Below are 27,385 nucleotides of genomic sequence, written 5' to 3'. Positions count from 1 at the left end.
CTGTTGCATTGTGGTAAACTGTGGTCAATGACATGAGACAAAGTATATGTGAACTGCTGTATGGAAAGTGAATTTGCTCTGTAAATCTTCACCCAAATATAAATAAATAAATAAATAAATAAATTGCCTGGTCCGGTGCCGTCCTCACAATCGTTGTTATGTTTGAGCCCATTGTTGCAGCCACTGTGTCAATCCACTTTGTTGAGGGTCTTCCTCTCTTTTGCTGATCCTCTACTTTACCAAGTATAATGTCCATCCAGGGATGTCCTTCTACAAGGATTGATCCATCCAGATAACATGTCTACAGTAAGTAAGACAAAGTTTAATAGTTTAATGCTCATCTTTGCTTCTAAGGAGCATTCTGGGTAGCTATACTTTTTTCCAAGACAGTATTGTTTGTTCTTCTGGCAGTCCATGGTATATTGAATATTCTTTGCCAAAAATGCAAATATGTCAAGTCTTCCTTATTCATTGCCCTGCTTTTACATGCGTAAGCATGCAGTTGAAAATACCAGGGTGTGTTAGGCTGGGTTCTCTAGAGAAGCAAAAACCAGAGAGAGAGAGAAATTTATCTTAGGAAAATGGCTCACACACTTATAGAAGCTGGCAAGTCCCAAGTTCTAGGATCAAACGTCAAGCTGGAGGCTTTTCCCAACTCACACAGCTGCCAGGGCTGACGAGCTCAAGGTTGGCAGGCAGTATACCAGCTGTTGTCTCCAAAGAATGATGAATCCAAGATCACCAAGCTGAATGGTGGATTATTCACTCATGGACAGTTGTAGGCAGCACAACAGGATCCCAATCCACAGATGAGTGTCTCATTTTCCCAGGATGTCCATAAATATATTAGAAGCACCTACACCCTAGGGAAACTCCCTTTCAATGGATTGGCTGCTCAAAACACATAATTTGATCCCATCATAGGAATAACCCACATCATAACCACTTAACCCACACAGAATTGTGGTCCATCCAAATTGACACACAACTCCACTATCACACTCACTGCTATCAAGTCAGATTCGATTCCTAGCGACAGCCCCCTTGGGTTTCCCGACGAGGTATCTCTATGGAAGTAGATTGTCCAACCTTCCTTCCAAGGAGTGGTTGGTGGGTTTGAACCACCAGCCTTCTGGTTAGCAGTCAAGTGCCTTAGGCACTATGATACCAGAGCTCCCAATTATCACACTAAGGCACACCTTTGTTGTTGTTGCTGTTGTTGTTTGCCATCGAGTCAGCCCCGTAGTCTTCAAAATGGCTTAGCTTTTTATTAAAAAAAAAAAAAAAAACCACTTTCAAGAGGTCTTTTGCAGCAGATCTGCCTAATGCAATACATTGTTTGATTTCTTGACTGCTGCTTCTATGGGCATTGATTGTGGCTCCAAGATGAAATCATTGACAACCTCAATCTTTTCCCCATTTATCATGATGTTGCTTATTGGTCCAGTTGTGAAGATTTCTGTTTTCTTGATGTTGAAGTGTAATCCATACTGAAGGCTATAGTCTTTGATCTTCATCAGTAAATGCATCAAGTCTTCTTTGCCTTCAGCCACCAAGGTTGCATCATCTGCACATCGCAGATTGTTAATAAGTCTTCTTCCTGTCCTGATGCCATGTTCTTCTTCATATAGTCCAGCTTCTCAGGTTATTTGCTCACCATACAGAATAATTTTGGTGAAAGGATACAACCCTGATGTAGCTTTCCTCATTTTAAACCATGCAGTACCCCCTTGTTCTGTTTGAACAATTGCCTCTTGGTTTATGTACTGGTTCTGCATGAACATAATTAAGTATCTTGGAATTCCCATTTTTTTGCAATGTTATCCATAATTTGTTATGATCCACATAGTCAAATCCCTTTTCTATTTAAACACTCAATAAAATACAGGTAAACTTCTTTCTGGTATTCTCTGCCTTCAGCCAAGATCCATCAGACAGGAAGCAGCAAATATATCCCGTGTTTCATGTACTCCTCGAATCTAGCTTGAATTTCTGGCATTCTCTGTCCGAACTGTTTTTGTATTTTCTTCAGCAAAATTTTACTTGTATGTGATATTAATGATATTGTTCAATAATTCCACATTCCGTTGGATCATCTTTCTTTGGAATGGGCACAGATGTGAATCTCTTTTAGTCAGTTGGCCAGGTAGCTGCCTTCCAAATTTCTTGGCATATACAAGTGAACTCTTCCATTACATCAGTTTGTTGAAAGATCTCAATTGTTATTCTATCAGTACCTGCAGCCTTGCTTTTTGCCAATGCCTTCAGAGCAAATTGGACCTCTTCCCTCAGTACCATCAGTTCTTGATCATATCAACCTTCTGAGATGATTGAACATCAACCAATTCTTCTTCATACAGGGACTCTGTGTATTCCTTTCATCTTCTTTTGATGCTTCCTGCATCAATTAATATTTTCCTCATAGAATTCTTAAATGTTGCCACTTAAGACTTGAATATTTTCTTCAGTTCTTTCAGTTTGAGAAAAGCTGAGCATGTTCTTCCTTTTTAGTCTTCCAGCTCTAGGTCTTTGCACATTTCATTGTAATACTTTATCTTCTGTTCAGCTTTTTTACTTCATCATTTCTTCTGTTTGCTTTAATGACTTTACATTCAAGAGTGAGTTTCAGGTTTAGAAGTTGGTCACTTTGACTTCTGATAAGATGGAAGAATAGGCAGACATACAGCACAGACCCTCTTCAACAAAGAAAAGAAAAACCAATTGACAGAGATACAAAAGATAATCCTGGAGCCCTGAGCTTTGAAAGGAACTCTGAAGAAGTGGATTAGGCACCAACTAGTGAAAAACCTGAAAGAAAGCAGTGAGTACAGAGATGGTCAGAGCTGCAGACTGTCAGCTATTCTGATGGGATCAACAGCGTGATATACAAATATGCATATTTGCTGATAATTACATTATCTGGCAAGGGACTTATCTCTAAGATTTATAGTGGAAGAGTGGATGACCAAGTGGTGTTGGGACCCGAGAAATGACCTAAAAAAGATCAGCCCTGGTCACCAAAGGCTGCAGGGACGACTGTGCTGGTGGCCTATGACTAGGAGGGGAAACATCAAGGTGGGAGACAACCTGAGCTGTTGACTTCCCACTGTCCAGAGGGCACAGCCATTTTGATTATCTACACACAGCAGCCATTTTAGATATTTAAAATGACTGAGGGTGCAGCCATTTTGAATGTTTACAAGCAGCAACCATTTTGGATATTTAAAGGGACTGAGGGCACAGTCATTTTGAATGTTTACAAGTGGCAGCCATTTTGGATATTTAAAGTGACAAAGGGTGCAGCCATTTTGAATGTTTACAAGTGGTGGTCATTTTGGATATTTAAAGTGACCGAGGGCACAGCCATTTTGAATCTTTACAAGTGGCAACCATTTTGGATTTTAAAGTGATAGCGTCCTCATTCGGATTCCAGTGACCTAGGAATAGGCTCTGTTTGCCAAGAGCAGCAGGGACATATGAAAGGCTGACAACAGGAAAGAAGACAGGTGGTGAGTATATAAGTGCTGCCCACTAGCAAATAGAGGAGCACAGCACAATACCCTGCTAACGTAGATAACATAAAAAGAAAACAAAAATCATGGACAAGTCACTCCAACATACAATCACCAATTAAATATAAACACAAAAAAGTCACAATGCCTAGGAGACAACAGAGCATCACAGTCCACACAAAGAAGTAAGATAAAGCAGGAGAAACAGGGGACCAGGATATGGACCCAAAACACATCCTGAGGAAGATGCAGCATTGGAACTCCCTGATAAGGAATTCAAAGAATTATATTTAGGTACCTTCAACGAATTAGGAGACAGATCAAGGAAAACACCGAGAAAACCCTAGAACAATTTCAAAAGACAATACAAGAACAAAATGATAAAATAAATGAAAAATTAGAAATGATACAAAATCTACACACAGAAATCCAGAAGATTAATACTAAATTTTCAGAAATAGATAAGACATTGAATGGGCAAAGGAGCAGAATTGAATCAATGGAAGACAGAACTAGGGAGATTTAAGCAAATACCTGAACACTTCTTTGGAAAGGGATAAATCAGAAAAAAGAGCAAAACAAAATGATGAAAGCCTAAGGTTCATGTGGGATACCTTCAAAAGGAATAACCTATGTGTAATCGGAATCCCAGAACAGGAAGACACAAATAAAACCACAGAGAAAACTGCCAAAGATTTGTTGGAAGAGAATTTTCCTGGTATGATGAAAAATGAAAATATATCCATTCAGGAAGTCCAACGAACCCCAAACAGGATAGAACCCAAAAGAAAATCATCCAGACGTATCATAATCAAACTTACCAAAACCAAAGACAAAGAAAGAATCATGAGAGCAGCACGGGAAAAACAAAAAGTTATCTACAAGGGGCAACCAATAAGACTAAGCTTGGATTTCTCAAGAGAAACCATGCAGGTGAGAAGACAATGGGATGGTATATATAAAACATTGAAAGAGAAAAATTTCCAACCAAGAATTACGTACCCAGCAAAATTGTCCTTAAATATGATGGTGAAACTAGGACATTTCCAGATAAGCAGAAATTAAGGAACTCTGTTAAAACCAGTCCAATCTTACAAGAGATGCTAAAGGAAGTCCTTTGGACAGAGAAGCAACAACAGCCAACAACAATTGACCATTAACACACATGAGGATATAACACAGAAACCAACCCAGCTATGGACATATCCAAAGTAAATAAGCCTACAAGATTGTAAACAGGGAACCAGAAGCATCAACTGACAAATGAAAACTGCAAACCAAAAAGAGGGAAAAAACTGTGTCATTACAGAACTTCTAGATGGTAGGGAAGTCAAGACAACTACAAGGTAAAATGGACTGTTCTTAACTTGGGATGAAAACTATAAATCACAGGATAACCTCAAAGAAAAATGATAAACTTTCACGTCAAAAAAGAGGACCAGCAAAAATACTCAGCAAATACTAAAACAATAGCAATGAAGGAAGTGGTAACACGATTCATAAACCAAATGAGGTCAGCATAGAAAATTATATGGAACAAAGATATTGACACCACAAGAAAGCACATAACAAAAATGACAGCAACAAAAATACATATTTGCTGATAATTACATTATCTGGCAAGGGACTTATCTCTAAGATTTATAGTGGAAGAGTGGATGATCAAACTATGGTACATACACATAATGGAATGCTATGCAGTACTAAAGAATAATGTAGAGTCTGCAAAACACCACATACTATGGATGAACTTGGAGGACAGTATGCTGAGTGAAATAAATCAATCACAGAAGGACAAAGATAGTATTAGTTCGTTGTTGTGGAGGGTCAAGGAAAGGTTTATATATGGAGGGAAACTTTCTTTGTTGGTTGCTAGGGGTGGGAGGGGAGGGGTGGAAACACTGCAAAAAAATGCATTGATCCATGTCACTTTAGTTTTGTGTATTTCACTGTAAATAAATTATATTGCAATAAAATGCATTAAGAAAAAAGTTTCAGAATATCTTCTGACATGCATTTTTGTCTTTTCTTTCTTTCTTGTCTTTTTAATGACCTTTTGCTTTTTTCATATATGATGCCTTTGATGTCTTCCCACAAAGTGTCTGGTCTTTGGTCATTAGTGTTTACTGCATCAAATCTATTCTTAAGATGATCTTTAAATCCAGGTAGGTTATAACTCAAGGTTGTACTTTGGTTCTCATGGACTTGTTTCAATTTTCTTCAGCTTCAACCCTTGAACTTTCAGATAAACAACTGATGGCTTTGTTCTGCAGTCGGTATCTGGTCTTGTTCTTTCTGATATTGAGCTTCTCATCAGTTTCAGGAACCTGATGCAGGAGATTACATTATTAGCAGGACCCTGGAGAGCAACACACATTCAAAGAGGCAAGGTTGACTGCCATCTCTGAGCATAAAACAGCTGTTTGTTACCTACTTGAGTCAAAATACCACAGGCAACAGATTTGAATTGCTAAACAACACGTGCATGGCCTTTGTTTACAATGGCAATAAGTGAACCTTTTTGAACTGGTTCAAAGCTCTGGTTGTAAATCCTAACCTCTATGCCTGTGATTATAATCCCATTTGGAAATGAGTTGTCTTTGTTATGTTAATTAGGCAGGATTAATGTAGGGTGTATTTGAAATCAATCTCTTTTGAGATATAAAAGAGATAAACAAACAAGCAAAGAAGAGATGGGGTACCATAGAGGCCAAGACACATGAAGATCAAGACACAGAAGCTGAGGAGACAAGGACTTTCCTTCAGAGCCGACAGAGAGAGAAAGCCTTCCCTTAGGGCCAGCACTCTAAATTCAGACTTTTAGCTTCCCAAACCATGAGGAAATAAGTTTCTGTTTGTTAAAGCCACCAACTTGTGGTATTTCTATTATAGCTGATAACTAAGACAGCTGTCTTTTGCTCTTAACCTAGAGACTTGTAACAGTTTTTGAGATTTTGCATATTGATACATTATAGTCCTTTTCTTGGTGTGGGTTCTCTAGAGGAGCAAAACCAGTGTCATGTATGTGTTGCTCTTTGTGAGGTGCTGTCCGGTCGGTTCTGACTCATAGCGACCCTATGTACAACAGAACAAGACACTCCCCTGTCCTGTCCCATTCTCACAATCCTTGCTATGCTTGAGCCCTTTATTGCAGCCACTGTGTCAATCCACCTCATTAAGGATATTCCCCTTTTACGCTGATCCTCTACTTTACCAAGCATGATATCCTTTTCCAGGCATTGAACCCTTCTAACAACATGACCCAGGTATGAGAGATGAAGTCTGGTCATTCTCACTTCTAAGAAGCATTCTGGCTATATTTCCTCCAAGACAAATTTGTCTGGTTTGGTCTTCTGGCAGTCTGTGGTACATTCAATATTCTTCACCCAAACAACAATTCAAATGTGTCAGTTCTCCTGCAGTCTTCCTTATTCATTGGCCAGCTCTCACATGCATATGAGAGAAGTAGATCTCCAGAGGTCCACCCTCCTAGTCTGTCTTAGCCTGGAAGTTCTGCTGAAACCTGTGCACCATGAGTGACTCTGCTGATATTTGAGAAATACCCATAGCATAGCTTCCACCATCACAGAAACATGCAACATTGTAAATACCATGACACACCTTAATCTTTAAAGTGGTATCTTTATTCTTTAACGTTTTAAAGAGGTCTTTTGCAGCACATTTGCCCAGAGCATCATTTGGTTTCTCTACTGCTGCTTCCATGGGTATTGATTGTGGATCCAAGTAAAATGAAATCCTTGACAACTTCAATCTTCTCTCCATTTATCATTACGTTGCTTATTGGTCCAGTTGGGAGGATTTTTATTTTCTTTGTGTTGAGGTGTAATACACACCAAAGGTTGTAATCTTTGATCTTCATCAGTAAGTGCTTCAAGTTTTCACTTATAGCAAGGAAGTTGTGTCGTTTGCATATTGCAGGTTGTTAATGAATCTTCCTCCAATCTTGATGCCATGATGTTCTTCAAATAGCCCAGTTTCTCTGATTACTTGCTCAGCATACAGATTGAATAAGTATGGTGAAAGGACACAACCCTGATGCACACTCTTCGTGATTTAAAACCATGCAGTATCCCCTTGTTCTGTTTGAATGACTAACTGCCTCTTGGTCTCTGTACAGGTTCCTCAGGAACACAATTAAGTGTTCTGGAATTCCCATTTTTTTGCAGGGTCAGAGAACAAGCAAACTTTGCCAGAACATCCACTCATATACTGGGTTCCACACCTGCAAGAAAACCCTTCTTCCAACTGATTGGCTGCTCAAATCAGATCACAAAATGGAAGGTGAGAACATAGTGTCTGAAAAGTGCTAAGAACAGGCAGCCTAGCCAAGTTGACACATAATATTAACCATCACAGTCCTGTTCTTCATTTTAAGTGCTACATATTATTCCATTGTAGAAAATCACAATATAGTCATCCAATCTCTTGTTAGTGAAATTTAGGTTCTCTCTACTGTTACAAACAATGCACTATGAATATATCTCCTTGTGCACTCGAATGGAAGACCCTTTAGGGCAACTTTCCTTAGCTAGGGTTTTGCAAGAGAATTAAACCCTAATGCTAAGACATTCACTGTGTATAATGAATTCACTTATCTCCCAGGGATCTAGAATAGTACTAACTCTAGAATGGTGCCATCCTTGGGAGAATTGAGAAAACAGTCACTCGAATAATTTTGTGTAGGGCTTAATTCACTGATAGAAATTTGATATTGAGGCTGCTCTAGAGTGTATCTCAACGGCACATAACAACAACTAGAGTGTATACCTAAGGAGTTCTGGTGGTGTAGTGGTTAAGGCATTTGGCTGCCAACCAAAAGGTTGGTGGTTCAAATCCACCAACTGCTCTGTGAGAGAAAATAAGGCAGTTAGCTTCCAAAAAGATTTACAGCCTTGGAAACCCAATGGGCATCACTATGAGTTTAAATCAACTTGATGGCACTGAGTAGAGTGTATACCTAGAAGTGGAATTGCTATATTTGAGGATAGACAGTTGTGGTAGAAATCATTAGCTTCCACCAAAATCTGTTCTTCCCATCTTCCACTGTAACAAGGTTATACTAACTTGTTGCTGTCGAGTCAGATCCAACTCATAGCGATGCCTCCTTGGGTTTCCAAGGAGGGGTCACTACAGAAGTAGATCGCAACATCTTCCTTCTGAGGAGTGGCTGGTGGGTTTGAACCTCCAGCCTTCTGGTTAGCAGTCAAGTGCCTTCGGCACTGAGCCACCATAGACAGTTCTTTAAAAGAGCACAATGCTCAAGATAGACATTTGTTACTAATTAAGCTAAAGTACTGCTTGTTTTAAAGAAACTTCAGGGGATATTTTTGGTTTAAGGTTTAGTGATCATCTCAGGGCAATGGTTGCAGGCATTCATCCAGTCTCAACAGCATCAGAAAATCTGAATTCCATAAGAATTTGAAATTCTATTCCACATTTTTCCCCCTTTTGATCAGGATTCTTCCATAGAATCTTTGATCAAATTATTCAGTAATGTTAGGTGGGAACCATCTGGTTTGTCTTGTCTCAGGGCAAAGGAGCCAGTTGTTTCTGGAGGCAATTATCCACACATTCTATTTCCTCCTATTCCTGATTCTCTTTCTGTTGCTTCAGGCTAATAGACACCAATTGTTGAAGTTTGGAAGGCAAAAATTTTCCAAGCCTTTGAGACTTCAGACACTATGCAATGCTCTAGGAGATAGACTAAGAAGTAAACATGTTATTAGGCCAATTAACTGGGATGTCCCATGAAACCATGACCCTAAATCTCCAAACCAAGAAAACAAATTGCACAAGTTTGATTTTATTTGAGCAGCTTCAGCAGTTGCTCTTCTTTTTCTTGCTATTATTGTAGAAAGAAAATTTGCCAATTCAACTTTTTACAGGTATATAACTTAGTGAAGAAAGACTAGGCAGTCTACTTCCGTAGTGATACAGCCTTGGAAACCCAAGGAGGAGTTGCTATGAGTTGGAGACGACTTGATGGCACATAACAACATCAACAACTTAGTGATAACAATTACTTATTTGTAAGCCGCTGAATCTAGGAGCTCTGGTAGCATAGTGGCTAAGGCACTTGACTGCTAACCAGAAGGCTGGCAGTTCAAACCCACCAGCCACTCCTCGGAAGGAAGATGGGGCAATCTACTTCCGTAGTGATACTGCCTCGGAAACCAAAGAAGGGGTTGCTATGAGTCCGGGCCGACTCGATGGCATATAACAACAACAACATCTGAGGTCTAGGAGTCATGGTGTTGCAATGGTTAAGCCTTTGACTGCTAACCCAAATGTAAGTGGTTCAAACGGTGTCCAGGGAGAAAAGACCTGGTGACCTGCTGCCGTGAAGATTTCAGCCTATGAAACCCTATGGGGCAGTTCTACCCTGTCCTATAATATCCTTATGAGTAAGAATCAACTCAATGGCTCACCACAACACTTGTGGTCTAACAGTATAGCCTATTTTCAAAAACCTACAAATTGGGCCAAATTGTTCTTTAATGTGATTCTGTCAATTTACACACTACCAGCAATGTATGAGGCATACTGTTTCACCAAATCCTTGACAGCAGTTGGTGCTGTCAAATTTTTATGGTTTCCTATCAGGTGGGCAGGAGCTCTGGTGGCATAGTGCCTAAGGCATTTGACTGCTAACCAGAAGTCTGGCGGTTCAAACCCACCAGCTACTCCTCAGAAGGAAGGTTGGACAATCTACTTCCGTAGTGAAACCACCTTGGAAACCCAAGGAGGAGTTGCTATGAGTGGGATATGACTTGACGGCAGTGAGGTTTGTTTGTTTGTTTGTTTTTAAAATCAGATGGGCGTAAAACGATACCTATTTGCTTACTGCTATTCTAATTTTCATGTCCATGGTTATCAGTGACTCTTCATATTTTAGTAGCCATTCAGGTTTCTTTCTGTTCATATTATTATTTTTTTTTCCATTTTCTTATTGCATTGTGTTATGAACTTAGGAGTGCTATTCTCTAACTCTCAGGCATAAACCAATAAACCAAACTCACTGCCCTTCAGTCAGTCCTGACTCATAGCAACCCCTCCTTGGGTTTCCCAGGTGGTATCACTATGGAAGTAGATTTCTCAACCTTCCTTCCAAGGACTGGCTGGTGGGTTTGAACCGCTAGCCTTCTGGTTAGCAGTCAAATGCCATAATGCAGGACTGTTTGCATTTTTAAATAATATTTATGTTTTGTTATGTTTTTTACTTAAAAACTTCAGTGATAATTTGTGATTTATCTTTTCCCTTTATGGTGTTTTGTACAGAAAAATTTTAATTATTTGTTCCTGTATCTTGTTTAAGAAGCTCTTCCCTACTCCTAAGCTCATAAAGATATTCTATATTTTCTTCTAAAACTTTTAAAGTTTCCCTTCCGTAGCTAGGCTTTCCATCTACCTGGAAATGACTTTTCTGTGTGTTATGATGTGGGAAACCCTGAGGGCTTCTTCTTTTTTTGTTTTTCCCCCAATATGAATAACCAATTTCTCCAGCACTACTTACTGAATCTTTTTCCCTTCCCCACTGATTCGTAGTTCTGGTAGCATAGTGGCTAAAGCACTTGACTGCTAACAGAAGGCTGGCAGTTCAAACCCACCAGCCACTCCTCGGAAGGAAGGTTGGGCAATCCTACTTCCGTAGTGATACTGCCTCGGAAACCCAAGCGGCACATAACAACAACAACAAACTTATCTGTAATGTTTTCTTTGTCACAAATCAAGTTTACATATATGTATGACTGTTTCCAGGTTCTTTATTCTGTTTCATTGGTCTATTAATCCATCCTTGTGTAAAAGCACACTGATTAATTACTTGTATTGTGTGTGATACATTAGTGTACTGTACTGGATAATCATAATACTTGCCCATAGGGTTGTTATGGAAATTAAAAGATACTGGAATTGTATGTAAAGCATCAGGTACAGCAGGTAGGTAGTCTTTAGCTTGTACAAACACTACGCTCTCACTCTCTGCTTAGCTGCTAATGGAAAGGTTGGATATTTGAGTCCAACCTGTATAGCATAATTCTACTCTGATACACATGGGGTTGCCACTAGTCAGAATCAACTCAATGGCAATGGGATTTTACTGGTATACAGTTAAGTATGCACTAAACAGAAACCTTTATGTTATGATGATGTTGATGAAGCGCAGAGAGAAATTAAACAATTAACCTCTCTAGGTACCTCAGTTTCATTTATAAAAAGAAAGCGGTGGGTTAGCATACCGTTTCTAAGGCTTTTGTCACTTTTAAAACTGTTATCCTAGCATTTTATTATCTACAGACCATACAGCATATTACATGAGAGGCATCTGGGATAAAAGTGAGAGAGGCAATATCTACGCAGAGTGCAGGGTCTGATCATGAGCAAGCAATCGCGAAACGTTAAGTGCCACAGCAGATAAGATTTGGGGATGGCTGGGAGTGTGGACGACTCTCCTTAAGGCAGATGCCATAATGATGACCATCACACTGTTTACTGGTACATAAGCACCGCACACCGTAGGGACCGCCCTGCCCACGATCACAGGACTACAGTCTACCCTTCTGGCTGCCCACTGAGACACACGACCTCAGAGAAGATTCCAGACCCATTCACTGAAGCACCGGGAAGGACACAGCAGAGCCGGGACCGCGGTGGAAAAGAGGCGCAGTCAGCACCTCCTCCGGGATTCCCACGGTGCTTCCGGGATATGTAGTCTTTTGCCACGCATGGAGTCTTAGACTCCTGGAAGGCGAACTACAATTCCCTTCAGTCTTAGGGACTCTTTGTGTAGCGCGCCTGCGCGATGTGGCGGCCGATGCCGCTATAAAGGCTTGTTTTGCTCAGGGGCTGATGCTCCGGAGCGTGGTGGAGTGGCCGGTGCGGCCCTGCGGGAGCTGGGGCGCAGGTAGGTAGCAGCTACCGCTGCACCCCTTTCTTCTTTCTCGGTTGTCATTGAGATCGCCCCCGTGTGTTTCCTCGGTATGTGGTTGAGGATGTGGTCAGGGGTACGATCTGTTCCGGGGAAGCCAGAGATCTGAGAAATGGATCTTGGCCTCTCTCTGCTCTTCGTTCTCCTTCTGAACCACTGTCGCCTCCTGCTCGGAATGCGACCCGCAGAGGCTCGTGGAGAGGTCCTTGCATCGGAAGGCAGGCAGGATTGAGATGAGTGGTCAGGGGTGCTCGCTACATTCCCGGATGAAGCCACCAGGGGGTGCTGCGCTCGCAGCCCGTCTGTGTAGGTCCGTTTTGCCTCGCCGGGCTCGAACTGGAGGTGGGAACGCCCTAGGAATAGGTCATCTTGGGATAAACCAGCCAGAGAGAAGCCCCGGTCCTCAAAGTTCGGGGCAGGGCAGTGCGGAGCACCCTCGCTCAGGCCGCAGATCCGAGACTCTGAGATGCCAGCAACCTTAGAAGTCATCCCCCTGTTTTGCAAATGGGTAAAGGGAGGTGCGTGACATAAGCACGCACAGCAAACCTGTGGCAGAGCCTGGACTGGACCTAGATCTCCTGTGATCCAATGCCCTTTCTGCTTTCACCACACAACCGCATGTTGCTCTGTATTTATTATAAGGTGTCAGTTGGTTTCTGCACAGACGGCAGGAATGACTTTTCTCAGTTTCAGAAGATTTTGAAGAAGATGAAGGTTATATCGAGGTCTCCAGCGAGAGTAAGTGAAAGATGCTGAATCTTGGAGGCGCAACAAGTGGGTTGCAGGAGGAGTGATAAATAGGACCGACTCCCTCGTATTACAGTATGTCCTCTTAGCTTCAGGTTCCTGCGCAGCTTCAGGGCTGGGAGGGAGATACCTGAGTCTCAAAAACCTATTAAGGAATGTTATAATGAAGGCAATTTGGAAACACCAGTCTGGCCAGTTGCGGTTCTTGTAATCGCGTGCGTCCCCTCCCCACTGCAGTTTAGTCTGCATTATCCTGCAGGCAGAACGTCTATACTCTTATCACCGGATGGAGAGTCTTGATTTGAAAAAAAAAAAAAGGCAACTAACCCAGTGGCCTCAACTCTCTTAATCTCAGGGTCTGGGCACTTCTTTGGGGGTTCTTCCACTGTGATTATTCTCTTGCTGCCATCTATAGCTCAGGGCCCAAAATAAATAAAAAATACCTTCCCTTGTTTCCTCTTTTGGTAGCTTAGGCAATCCAGCATTTTAAAAAGACTTAAAAAACAAACAAAAAAACTTTAAAGGAGAACAGAAGAAAATAGGGAAATACAAATAGGAAAAAAAAAAGTCTAACTTGTTTCAGGTTTGGGCCTTGGTTCTTTCCAAGACCTGTGGACTTCTAGCTCTTCCCTGTCTTGTATCCTTGATATGCAGGAGAAGGTATCCTTCTGTTCAAGGCCAAGAGAATGTAACTTTGTGCATACTCAGGGTCTGCATACTCATAGCTGTGCTTCTTTCCCCAGGAAATTAGAGACGGGTGTTAGAGGTGATAGAAAACTGCTCCCCACACCTTGCATACATGGGGTAGCTTGGTCTCTTAGGCCCAAATGTTTCTCATTATCTTACCATACCAACCACAGTAGGCACAAGGCAGTAATTCTTTGCATTGTAACAGGGAAGTCATTTCATCCCTGCCACTCTCTGCTCATATGCTCTACTGATTCTGCTCTATTGTTTGAAATAAAGTGATCAAAAGAAACCGTGGTTAGTTCTTAGGTGATTGAAATGGTTTCCGTATTTTTCCTGACATGGCATTTGTTTTTTCGATTTGGCATCTTCCCTTGCAAGTAGCCCTCCTTTTTAAGTAGGACTGATCTCTTCCAGATAACCAACTAGGCTAGGGAACCTTTAGAGAGTAAGGTTGGACTTCCCTAATCCCTGTAATAAGGATTACTCTGATATGCAGCTTGACATTGGGGACACTGGCAGATGCCAAATCTGTTTATACCAAAAATAACCCAAACTCACTGCCATTGAGTCAATCTTGACTCATGGCAACCTTGTAGGACAGAGTAGAACTGCCCCATAGGGTTTCCAAGACTGTAAATCTATGCAGATTTAGATTTAGATTTAGATTTTTGGACTGCCACATTGTTCTCCCACGGAGCGGAGCAGTTGATGAGTTCGAACTGCTGACGTTTATAGTTGGGGTTTCATGAGGGCTCAGTGATGTGATTGCTGTGCTCTTGCTTGGTAAGCCAGTGTTCTTTATGGTGCAGTTTGTCATTGGACAAGGTGACTTTTTTTTTTTTTTTTTTAAGATAAGTAACTTAGACTCTGAAAGGCAGGAAACTGAGCTTTCTTTGTGCTGAAAACTGTCTCTTGAGGAGATTTAGTCCACTTTATTCTGAGGAATAGTAAGTCTTTCTTCTGATACTTTAAAAAATAAATTGTAACTGTCGAGCCTTTTGTGCTGCGGAAGTGGTACTAAGTTGGTCACAGGGATTTATGGACTCCCGTGGGCAGCACAGCTACACTTCTTTAATTTCTAGGGAGGCTGTTATCAAAGTTTTGCTCTCAGCTTTTGTCTGGGGGGCTTCGCACCACCTTAGCGTGGGCGACACGTTTGAGAAAGGTGTATGTTTATTTTTTAAAAGTGACCAGAGTTGATACAGGGTATCAGATAGAGTTAGCTTAGTAGGCAGTGGTTTAGAACAGAGTTTCAAGTAGAAACTAAGTAAAACTTAGGAGTATAGAGGGGAAATAGCTTGTTTCTGTTTTTTAAGTAGTAGCTTTATTGAGATAGAATTTACATACCATAACATTTACCCTTACATTAAAGTGTACATTCAGTGTTTTCTCCTATATTCGCAGAGTTGTGTAACCTTCATTACTATCTAATTGTAGAACATTTTCAGCAGGGGAGTTAATTTTAGAGCTAAAGTGTAATACTTTTTTTGTATTTTATCTGTGTAACTTCATGGAGCTAATTATAAAAATGCAGAGATGGTATATATATCTTTGGTAGAATAAGTGTTTGTAACTAAGTTTTCATTTAGTAAAATTTTGTAGGAGAAATGGTGTCCATTTGTAATGTTTGGAGCAAATTTATATTGTTTCCAGGAAGTCTTTTTTTGTTTGTTTTAAAACGCCTGTCTGAATGTTCTATCTTCGTCTTTGAGCTCAGTTGAACAAGGTGATTGTGTTTCCATTTTATTTTTCTTTTTTATTCCTTAGAGGTGATTAACTCTTCTTAAATGAAATGGTACTGAAACATTTTTTTTGGAAAAATTATAATTTTATAGATAGAGCAGTAAAAAGTTTAAATAATTTTACCTTTTTCCTGCTTTAAAGCATGCTCTGGTAGCATAGTGGCTAAGACACTTGCCTGCTAACCAGACAGCTGGCGGTTCAAACCCACCAGCCACTCCTCGGAAGGAAGGTTGGGCAATCCTACTTCCGTAGTGATACTGCCTCGGAAACCCAAGGAGGGGCCGACTCGACGGCACATAACAACAACAACAACAACATATGAGTAAGCACAATTTAGGTAATATCTATTCTTAATGAATTTTTTATTTCAGAAATTCTGAAGTGAAACCAAGAGCCTATGAGCCCTGGCATCCTCACTCAGAGAAGATGAAGGATATTGACATAGGAAAAGAATATATCATCCCCAGCCCTGGGTATAGAAACGTGAGCGAGAGAACCAGCACTTCGGGGCAGCAGAGAGAATGTGAAGAGTCCAAGTTCAAGAGAACCCGTCCGGTCAGTTTTCCCTTTCTTAAGAGTCTCTATTCTTATCTGTTATTATACTAGACCACACTTCATTTTCTTTGTATGATGTGTCATTAAAAAGAAATTAGTTTTTCTTTAGTGGCTTTTAAAGGAGCTCTGGTAGCACAATGCCTAAGGCATCTGACTGCTACCCAGAAGGTTGGTGGTTCAAATCCACCAGCCACTCTGCGGAAGGCAGACTGGGCAATCTCCTTCTGTAAAGATTTACTGTCTCGGAAACTCAGTGTGGGTCGCTATGAGTCAGAATCCACTTGATGGCAGTGGATTTGGCTTTTGGTTTTTAGTGGCTTTAGAGGAGCTCTGGTGGTGCAGTGTCTAAGGCATTTGATTGCTAACCAGAAGGTTGGCAGTTCAAACCACCGGGGGCTCCATGGACAGAAGATGGGGCAATTGACTTCCATAAAAATTTACCATCTTTTAAACCCAGTGGGGGTTACTGTGAGTCAGAATTGAGTCAATGGCAGTGGGTTTAGTTTCATTTGATAGTGGCTTTAGGTTGCTTTTCTAAGAATTTAGGGTACTTATAAAGGAGTCACTGATTCATAGTAAGAAGAAGTTGGTTCTCAGCCTCCTACCTATTGCTTCCTTTACATTCTCCACTTTTCTGTTTTTTACTTCAAGAAGCCCTGGTGGCACAGTGTTAAGTGGTTGGCTATTAACCAAAAGGTTAGAGATTCAAGCCTACCCAGCCGCTTTGAGGGAGAAAGATGTGACAGTCTGCTACTGTAAAGGTTACAGCCTTGGAGAAACTATGCAGCATTTCTACTCTGTCCTGTAGAGTTACTATGAGTTAGAATGCACTCAATGGCAGTGAATTTGGTTTGGGTTTAGGTGCCTTCAGGAGCCCTGGTGGCACAGTGGTTAAACACTTGGCTACTAACAGAAAGGTTGGGGAACCCACCAGCCATTTCATGGGAGAAAGATGTAGCAGTCAGCTTGCATAAAGATTTCAGCCTTGGAAACCCTATAGGACTGTAGTTGTGCTCTGTCCTATATGGTTGCTATGAATCAGGATCAACTTGATGGCTAGTGGTACAGTTTGGTGCCTTCTGAAAAGACTATACTTAAGAGGAGACAGCTTAAGGTATGGGAGGGAGGGTGGGCATAGCTTCATTCATATACTTACACAAAATTATTTTTCCTCTGCCTCTCTTGTCTGTGTTTAAAATGTGAATACTTTAAAGAGACTCATTTATATTTCAAATGTTCTTGGAGCAATTCTAGATAGTTATAGGATAATCAGCAAGTTTTTTTTCAAGTAAATCCATGAATGTGAAGGAATCTTTAAATAATGTTATCATTTCTACATTAAAAGCAGAGATATATTATTATAGGGAAATAATAGAGATATATTTTAAACTGGAGGAAATTTTTTTTTGAGGTGAAAAACAACAAAAATTAATACTTTTTTTTTTTTTTTAAAGTAGAAAGGTAACGAAAAAGACAGAATGAAGGTAATTGGATTTAGGAAGTTGAGGTTTGTGTTCATGTATTTGTTAGGTGAAAACTTGAAAATGATAGGCACTTTGCAGCCGACCTTGGCCCCTGACGTTCCATCCCTCTTTGGTGTGTGAAAGCTGTTGCCTTACTAATCAACGTTTTCTCGCTCATGTGTATCATGGAATGCTTTCTCATCCTGGCTTAACTTTGAGGAAACAGATTCATCACAATCAGTGTCAGATCTTTTTTTGGTGCCAGTTTTATAACTTTCTTCATGTCCTTTGGATTAAACCTTATCTTGGTTAAACATTTAATATCTTCCAAGTTTGATTTTTTTTCAAGTGGTAGACTCAGAATGTAACAATTAAATCCAGAAAAAGTCACAGAGGTAACATTAGAACTGGGCCTTAAAGGGTGAATAAATGTTTGCTTTTAGGAGATTCACTGCGAGAAGCTTTTCCAGGCAACAGAAGTAAAGACCCAGAGGTATAGGAAAAATACATGGCGATGGTTACTTACATGTACTTAACAAATACAGTTACTTACATCATCTGTGCCTTAGTGGCTTAGGTGTAAACTGATGATGATAGTAGTACCTAACCTATCAGATCACTGCTGATTGAGTGAGATGATACATATGAAATGTTTAGAATGGTGCCTGGCACACAGTCAAAACTAATGTTAGATCTTAGAATGAGTTGTCTAGAGTGTAAGATATGTAAAAAGTATGGTGATTTAGGGTACATTCTGCCTACTTTGCTAAAGATTCTTTTACTATGAGCATTGTGGAACTATTCAGAGTTATTGAAGGTGTTTTTGTTTTGTTTTGTTTTTTAATTTTTATTTTGAGATAATTATAGATTTACATGAAGTTGTAAAAAAAAAAAAAAAAACTTTCCCCCAGTGGTAACATTTTGCATGCCTGCAGTACAGTATCACATCTAGGATAATGACAGTGATACAATCTATCACCCTCCTTAAGATTTCATCAGTTTTGCAGGCATTCATTCATATGTGTGTGTGTGTGTGTATTTACTTCTGTGCAACTTTTTCATATGACCACTGCCACACTTGAAATATACAACAGGTCCATCCCAAGAACCTCTCATGCTACCCTTTTATAGTGACAGCCACCTCCCTCCTCACCTTCACTCCCCACTAATCTATTCTCCATTTCTGTCATTTTGTCATTTTAGGGATGTTATATATATGAATCATACAGTATGCCACCTTTTGAGATTGGCTTTTTTCACTTAGCATAATTCTCTTGAGATCTATCCAATTTGTTGCATGTATCAGTAGTTAATTCCCTTTTATTTACTAAGTAGATATATTATATTTACTGAGTCCATGTTATAGATGCACCACAGTTTGTTTAACCATTCATCCACTGAAGGACATTTGAGTTATTTCCAGTTTTGGCCTGTTGCAAATAAAGCTGCTTTGCATGTCCATGTACAGGATTTTTTGTGAACATAGTAAGTTCTCATTTCTCTGATATAGACAGATACCCAAGAGAGCAGTTGCTGGGTTGTATGGTGAGTGCTTGTTTAGTTTTGTAAGGAACTGCAATACTCTTTTCTAGAGTGGCTGTACCATTTTACATTCCCACCAGCAGTGTACAAGGGATCCAGTGTCTCTGCATCCTCACCAGCATTTGGTGTTAGCACTATTTTTTTATTGTTAACAATTCTGGTCAGTTTGTAGTACTACCTCGTTGCGATTTTAGTTGGCATTTCTCAAATGGCTAATGAAGTTGAACTGGGGAGGAATTTTTAAGGCTAGATTTTTATCTTAGAAAGTTTGGTCTTAAGGCAATCAGTAAAACCTGGACAAGAGAGAGAAAGAATGCAGGAAGCCAGGACACAGTCAGTAGGCTGCTGTGCCTGTCCGTAATAGAGAGGCCAGGGGTCTGTTTCAGAGCACAGTAGTGGGAATTGGGAAGAAAGGAGAGATTGAGGGGCGTTTCTGGAAGGGGAAGGAGGCTTTGAGGTGCCTGGGATTGGTGGTGATGATTTTAAACTATTAGTGAGCCTATGGGAAGAAAAGGAGAAGTTGAGGAGGTAAGAATGAGTTTGATTTTAAACATGTTGAATTTGAAGTACATTCAGGTAAAGCTATCAGTCGATAGAGCATTGGCAAGAATTAGAGGAGGGAGAAATTTTTTTGCACCCATTGTTGTGTCCACATAGATGAATGAAGCGTTGAGACTGAGCAAGCTTGCCTAGGGCTGGCTTGTAGAGCAGAAAAGGGTTGGAACCTGGCAAACTAGTGTGTGGTCTTGTGAAGTTTTCAGAACAGGGTCCCTGTCCAGTTTGTTAGAGTAGAATTGACATTTGAGTTTGCAGTGGCAACAGCAAGCTTTTCCTGTATAGATGGAGAAGAACCGGAAATAGAGTCACTGCTGTGCCTTTTGTCCTCTAAATCATTAGGTCAGCCACCATGACAACAAATTTCCTCCATGTGATGAAATCCTTATCTTGAAGAAACAGGATGGCTAATACCAATTTTATAAACTTTTTATTGTGGTTTTACAAAACAGTTTACAAAGCAAAGTAGTTTTCCATTCAATAATATATACACATTTTGTTTTCTGACACTGGTTGCGATTTCTACTTTTAAATTTGAGTACTGTTTTCTTGATATTTACCATATCCTTGTGTACCCTCTGAATTTTTTTTTTCCTAGACCTCTGAACTTTTTTTATGTAATATATTTCTTTTATGTATTCACTATTTTGGTCAGCATTGACCTAAGCAGTACAATCATGATTCATGCAACATATTTTATACACATTAAAATGAATGGATAGCTATTAAAATATTTTTCTGAAATCCACATACCACCTAGAGTCTTTTTGCATACGACCTGCCAAAAAACAAAGTTTTTTAGATAAATGTATCTTGAACTTGTGTTTTATGTTTTGTGCTGACAGAGGGAACTAGCAAGATGTCACAAATTTTTCCAGTTCAGAGATAGTAGAAAATTGCTAATTTAAGTAGTCGGGAGTTGTTTTTTTTTTTTTTTTTTTTCCTTAAGCAAGGCGTGGTAGAAATTGCAGTTTTATGTCACATAATCATAACCATCATATCAATTGTTTTAGAGGAAATCTGGGACAGGAACTCCCAGATGCCAAGTGTGCTTATTATCCATCAAAAATAAAAAACAGTACCTCGAAGGAACAAAAGATAAGGCTAAATCTGTGGCTCTTAACTGGAAAATAAGGTTTAATTTACCACCATTAATATGCTGGGGAGCTCTGGTAGCATAGTGCTTAAGGCATGTAACTGCTAACCAGAAGGGTGGCGGTTCAAACCCACCAGGCACTCCTTGGAAGGAAGATTGGGCCATCTACTTCCGTAGTGATACTGCCTCGGAAACCTAAGGAGGGGTCGCTGTGAGTTAGATCTGACTCCACGGCAGTGAGTTTGGTGTTTTTGGTTTATTCATATCCTGATAAGTCCAGTTAACATGGAAACTTGAAGTTGTATCAAACAGAAGTCAGAAGCAAAGCACCAAGGCACAACTTCTGATTGTAAACAGACTAGTGCTCCCTCCCACCTCCAATAATTGTAAGCAAAGATGCAAGAGTACCACCCAGTTTGTCCATTACTTAGTACTGAGACAAAAATTTTTGGCATACTCTTTGGGAAGCATTTCTTAACTAGTATTTGTAGTGTCCCACATCTACTTAGAGTTAATTAGGGTAAAACTAATGCATTTGCACATCTGCCCCCTTAGGACTATTGAGTTAATTCTTGTGGCCACACACAGTTGGATGCTTAGCAAACATTCTTTAATCCTGAAGTGCTAATAGAGGTGCCTGCTGTTGCTATTAGTTCTTTGAGCCCAAGGACTAACCTTGGCTGGAGATAGGCTGTCGTTATTTCAATGAATGTGAACATTTAAGTCTAGGTTGCACATTAACATGCTTATTGGGCCTGAGGGCATGATCCTTTTCTTATCATTGCATTCATACATGCACGTGGAGATCACGTGACTCAGCAAACCCTGTTTGCTTGTATTTTGACGATGCAGTGTTTGTTCATTGCTTCATCCATCAGACATTTCAGCACTCTGTGAAGCATTCTTCGCTGGCATGCATGGCACTGAATTAGGTGGTCTGTGGCGTACAGATAAATTGATGCTGGGTCTGCCCATCCTCCCATCTCAATAGAAGCTTAACTCATTCGTACTGTCACTTAGGTACTATAGAAATTAATAGGAAGGAGAGCGTGCTTCCGTCTTTGGGATCAGGGAAGAGTTCAGGAGGAAGAAGTATTTGACTGGAAATGAATAGGTAATTTGGAGATGAGGAACATGCCAAGCGGGAAGAGTTGTGGGTACAGACAGAGTTGTGGGTACAAACAAGTAGGCCCTATTGACTTTAAGTGTGAAGGCAGTAAAATTATAGCTATAAGGGGATAAATAAGTGAGTTGCAGATTATGTGTGTTCTTGGATAATAGGCTGAAGAGTTTGGATTTTAGTTGCTTTTAATTAATTTTTATTTATATAAAGTAAGATAGCTATCTGTAAGCTTTTTTATTGTGATGGTAATTTTCCTAACACCCTCCAGCCAGGCCCAGGGTGACTTGTTTTCCACTAGCATGTCTCATCTAGTCTGTAGCAAAAGAGGAAGAATGAAAAATAAGCAGAAGTCAGCTACAGTTCATGTGCCTTTATTTCCGCTCACTCTTCTTTTCCTCTTCTCTCAAAAGTGCACCCAGGAATTCTCTTTCTACCAAGTTAGACTATTTGGCTTTTAGGAAGGGTAACAAAACAAGTATTCACTGTTTCGTTGACCAATGACCTCTACTTAGTGTAACCTTTAGTTCTGTGTTAGGCTGACCCCTTAACCTTAGCTGGAGTTTTCATAATTAGTGGTTTGAACTGTTTTGAGGAGCTGATGCTATACCCTAGCGGCTGAAGGTGTGGGTCTAATCTCCTAACCAGGAAATAGGATTCTAAGATATGTTACTATGAAAGAAATATGGGCTCATTATAAAAAATGTGCAGAGTGCAGAAAATTAGAGCTGGGAAAAAAATTAATCAGCCTTAAAATTAATTCCTCTACCCAGAGACAACTATTATTATATAAAATAATTTTGTCTAGTACATTACACTATTAGAGGATTTGACTCTCAAAGCTTTTCTTTAAGGACTAAGGGTATGTGAATTTGTCTATGCCCTTGTGTTTCCAAAGTCAAGAATATGAACCTGGGCCTACTTTGCTCTTAAGAAGGAGAGCAGATGAAGGAGACTTTTATTTGCAGTCTCTGCATTATTTTTCTCTTGATTGGTGCTCAGTGACTCAGCAGATTTTCTGGACAGTCAGTGTAAGGATGAGTAAGAATGCCTGCCTATTTTTTTTCCCCCCTGTAGGCATCCATAAAGCTTTAAAGGGCTCAGCCCATCTCTTAGGCAATGCTGGGTATGATATGGTTTCTGGCCTGGCACCAGGCGTGGGTCTCCAATAGCAGCCCAGAGCTCTCCACTGGAGGTGACAACAGTGCTGCTATTGGTGGGTGCCCAGGTGGCTCTCCTGCTAGGCAATGGACTCCACAGCGGGATGGGTCTCCTGAGGTGGCCTGCAGCCTCGGTCATGAGCCCTCACATCGGCTGCAGCAAGGCAGCTGCCTCCTTCCTGGGAAATGCTACTTCAGGGAAATAAATACAGTCCTTTGGCATAAGTTAGTTACGGGAACTTTCTGTCAAAAGGGAAGGAAACTGTTGGAACTAGCTTCCTATTTTTTAAGCAGTTTTAAGTGTATCTTTATTTTGTTAGGATATATAATTTGGAAGTTATAAATGGTTTCTTGATTCTGCTTTAGGTAACCTTCTGCTAATGCTTTTTTTAATGTCTCACCATTCTTTCCCTCTCTGTTAATCAAAAATAAACAGGTAAATGCCAGGGGCAAAAAGCAGGGCCTCCGGAAGTCTCTGCAAAGGTTGAACCTGTCAGTAGCAAAATTACAGATTAATATGAAGTTAATTTGGTGCATTGAAGTCCACTAATTAGCAGAATTAAATTGTCTATCCCTTCCTTCCCCATCTGCCTTTTAGAGTTAGCCTAATTGGGTAATTAGATGTTATATATATTTTAATTATTTTCTGAATTAGGTATTCCCAGAATTCAACTTAACTCAGTTATTAGGTATCAGAAGAAAACTTTAGTTTTGTTCTACCAAAGCCTACTCATAGGGGCAGAAAACAGGACAGACTTGGAAGTGTGTATACTTTAAAAGATGGGTGGGACTTCACAGGCCATGCTGCCTAGTTTCCATGTAGTCTCACCTCCCTGTAGGTGAGGCCATGGAGAGATGTTTACTCAATACACTGGGATTGAGCTGGTGCTCTTGTCAAGGATGTTGCTTCACGAGTTAGGTGGCTCAGAATAGCGCTCTTGGCTTCTCTAGGGAAGCGTCATGGCTCTACTGCCCACTGTTCTGGCCCAGTGTAGAAAGAAGCATGCACTAGTGGCAGACACAAACAGTACTAAGTAGTGAACAGCTGTTGTTTGTACCTAACCTTGAGTTCAGGATATGGTTGGATTGTTTTCACAAGTGAAACTTGCCAAAAAGGATTCAAGTGTTGTTAAGAAGTCTATTATGTATCTTAGAAATAGACTCACTTAAGCTTTTAGAGATCAACTCCACAGAATGGGTTATGGTAAATAAATGGTTATGGTTACTTGGTTTATTTAAAATCCGAGAGACTTATAATCAATCTTCTGTTTGTTTCTGGTATTATATCAGTATGGTGTCACTTAGGTGGGTTTTTTTTTTTTTTTACTGTTTATTGTGATTTGGATGAAAGCTTACAAAAGACAATTGGTTTTCCATTCAACAATTCATACACTTTTTTTTCAGCTGTAAAGAAAACAGTTTATTTAAAACCAAATATACACATTTTGCTTTGTGACACTGATTACAGTGTAACAGCACAGTGTACAGTGTTACAGTTACAGTATACAGATTACAGTGTAACTGTGCACTTCCTCCTTGTGTTTACTGTCTCCCTTCATCCTTCTTTCCTATCCATTCCTGCCTTCTGAGCTTTTATCCCTGGGCAAATAATGCTACCCTTTTGGTCTCATATGGTTGGTTAAAGAGTGTGTACCCCTGGTATTATTGTTCACCTTATAGGCCTGTCTATCATTTGGCTGAAAGATAAGCCATGGAGGTGAGTTCATTTACAGGCCTGAAGAATGTCTGAGGGTCATAGATTCAGGGATTTCACCAGTCTCTAAGAGACCAGTAAGCCATGTCTTTTTTTCATTATTTTTATTTTTATTTATTATTTTTAGTTTTGTTTCATATTTTTCTCTCATTCTTTCCAATTTGATCCCTTTCAGACCAGCTTTGGTGGCACAGTGCCTAAGGCATGTGACTACTAACCAGGAGGTTGTCAGTTCAAACTCACTCTCTGGTAGCATAGTGCCTAAGGCATATAACTGCTAACCAGAAGGCTGGCGGTTCAAATCCACCAGCCACTCCTCGGAAGGAAAGTTGGGCAATCTACTTCCGTAGTGATACTGCCTCGGAAACCCAAGGAGGGGTCACTATGAGTCAGGGCCAACTTGATGGCATATAACAACAACAACAAATCTACTTGCATAAAGATTTACTGCCTCAGAAACCCAATGGGAGTGACGATGAGTCAGAATTGACTTCTTGATGGAAGTGATTTTTTTATTTTATTTTTTTTGTAGAGCAGTCAGCAGTGGTAGCCGGGCAATATCTAGTTCTTCTGGTCTCAGGGTCATGGAAGCTGGGGTTCATGTGGTCCATTAGTCTTTTGGTCCAGTTGTTTCTTTGCATCTTTGATTTTCTTCACTTTTCCTTGCTCCAAGCAGAGAGAGACCATCTTTAGATGGCTGCTCACAAGCTTTTAAGACCCTAGCCACGCTCACCAAAGTAGGATGTAGCACATTGTCTTTGTGGACTGTGTTTTGACAGTTGACCTTGGTGTCTGCCAAAACTGTGGTCCTGAGCCTCTAGGCCCAGTACTCATTCCTTCAAGGTGTTTGGTTATGGGTAAGATCAGTTCATTTTCTTAAGTGTTGCATTCTTATAGTAGAAAAACAACTAAACTGCCCAACTGCTAACGTTTATGTTTGTTTCTCACCACTGTCAGTGTTTTCAGCCTTCTGTACAGTGGAGGGACTATGTGATGGAACTGCTCCATCTTGTACCGGGCATTTACATGGACACACACATTATACTAGGCAACAAAGGAAGTTTCTTTAGAAATTATATTTCTTTAAGCTAAAGCCTGAAAATCTTGTTAGAGGAATTTTGTCAAAAGCAGAAGGTCAGCATCTATAAACTCGTCTCTAAATTAATGGTTCTCAGCCCAGGCTGCACGTTAGACTCACTGACTGATCCTGGGCCTTACCCTAGACCAGTTAAATTTATCTCTTGGGTAGAGCCATCAGTATTGCTTTTAAGCTCCCCTGATGAATCTAATAAAGAGCTCTGGTGGTGTAGTGAGTAAGGCATTTGGCTGGTTAACCAAAAGGTCATAGTTTGAGGCTGTCAGCTGCCCCACAGAAGAAAGCTGAGGCAATCTACTTCCGTAAAGATTTATAGCCTTGGAAACCCAGTGGAGGTTGCTATGAGTCAGAATTGACTCAATGGCAGTGAGTTTGGTTTGGTTTTTATGAGTGTAACGGGTAGCCAGAGCTGAAAACCTCTGCTCTAGCACTCATGGAATAAAGTCTGTTCTGTCCCCTCAACCACTGGGGCTCTAAGAGTTTCCCTGTAAGTCTGTTTTCCGTAGTTCAATTTCACTTTAAACCTTTGAAACCTTATCATGGTATTAACAAAGTTAATCTCAGGCTCCCAACGTAATAAGAACTTAGAATAAATTCCTTGAAATTTAGCCTATGACACAAATGAAAGCTGTCAAATTCCTGCTGATTATGGGGTAATGCTAGATGATGAACTGCAGAAAAGCACCTGTTTTACCATGGTGAGGTTGTTGTTATAATCGTTGGGTTTGTGTATTTTCCCACGTGAATTGTATTAGTAGCTGATCCTCAGCATGAGAGAAACTAATACAACACAGCTACAGATGAGTGATTGGAGGCACAAGTTCATTTGTTTGCCCAGGGTAGCAGAACTACTGCATGGTAGGGCTGAGATTAGCAGGTTCCCTGACTCTGAATAGTAGGTTCTTTCTAGTACATTCTCTTTTTTCCTCATGAAACTTACTCTCTAAAATCTTAAGGACCCTCTTGACTGACATGGGCTACTCTTTGTAAGTTCTTAGGAAAAAAGCTTGATACAATTAGGATTTTATTCACAAACCTTTTGGGAGAGTAAAGATGTCTGATCTGACTCAATGGCAGTGAGTTTGGTTTTGGTTTGTAAAGATGTCATGAGAACTTGGAGAGGAAATGTCCTTGATAAGTTTCCTTAACTTAGTGGGGGAAAGGGCCACTGGAGATCTGGAAGACAGCTGGTCTCAGAAGGACATACACTTTTTAATTTAAAAGTAAATTTTAACTTCTTTGTAACCTACTTTTTAATACCTAGGGTCTTTTAATACCTGTATATGCTTATACAACCACTTACCAGTTGCCGTCAAATTGATTATAAAACAATTCTCTTCAAGAGTTTGTCATTTTAAAACAATCCAATTAAAAAATGGACAGAAGACATGAATAGACACTTCATCAGAGAAGATATTCAGGCGGCCAATAAACAGATGAAGAAA

General features: G+C 40.2%; 2 protein-coding genes across 2 annotated transcripts in view; one reads left to right on the top strand and one right to left on the bottom strand.

Moving 5' to 3' along the window:
* Nucleotides 1–12,948, bottom strand: part of LOC103192938 (5-hydroxytryptamine receptor 3C-like) — a 29,699-nt gene extending 16,751 nt beyond the window's left edge. The window contains exon 1 of the mRNA XM_007936024.1: nucleotides 12,718–12,948. Within this exon, the coding sequence (XP_007934215.1) occupies nucleotides 12,718–12,948 (231 nt within the window). The remainder of the gene's footprint in view (nucleotides 1–12,717) is intronic.
* Nucleotides 12,949–13,369: 421 nt separating this feature from the next.
* The window catches only part of ABCC5 (ATP binding cassette subfamily C member 5), a 93,624-nt gene continuing 79,608 nt past the window's right edge, over nucleotides 13,370–27,385 (top strand). Inside the window, 3 exon segments of the mRNA XM_042780293.1 lie at nucleotides 13,370–13,420; nucleotides 13,423–13,472; nucleotides 16,011–16,194. Of these exon segments, the coding sequence (XP_042636227.1) occupies nucleotides 13,370–13,420; nucleotides 13,423–13,472; nucleotides 16,011–16,194 (285 nt within the window).

The sequence above is a fragment of the Orycteropus afer genome, unplaced genomic scaffold, assembly GCF_000298275.1.
Source record: "Orycteropus afer afer isolate SDZICR_OR568_19922 unplaced genomic scaffold, OryAfe1.0 scaffold00032, whole genome shotgun sequence".
Lineage (NCBI taxonomy): Eukaryota > Metazoa > Chordata > Mammalia > Tubulidentata > Orycteropodidae > Orycteropus > Orycteropus afer.
The sequence above is the reverse complement of the archived record's forward strand: the minus strand, read 5'-3'. Positions and strand labels throughout refer to the sequence as shown.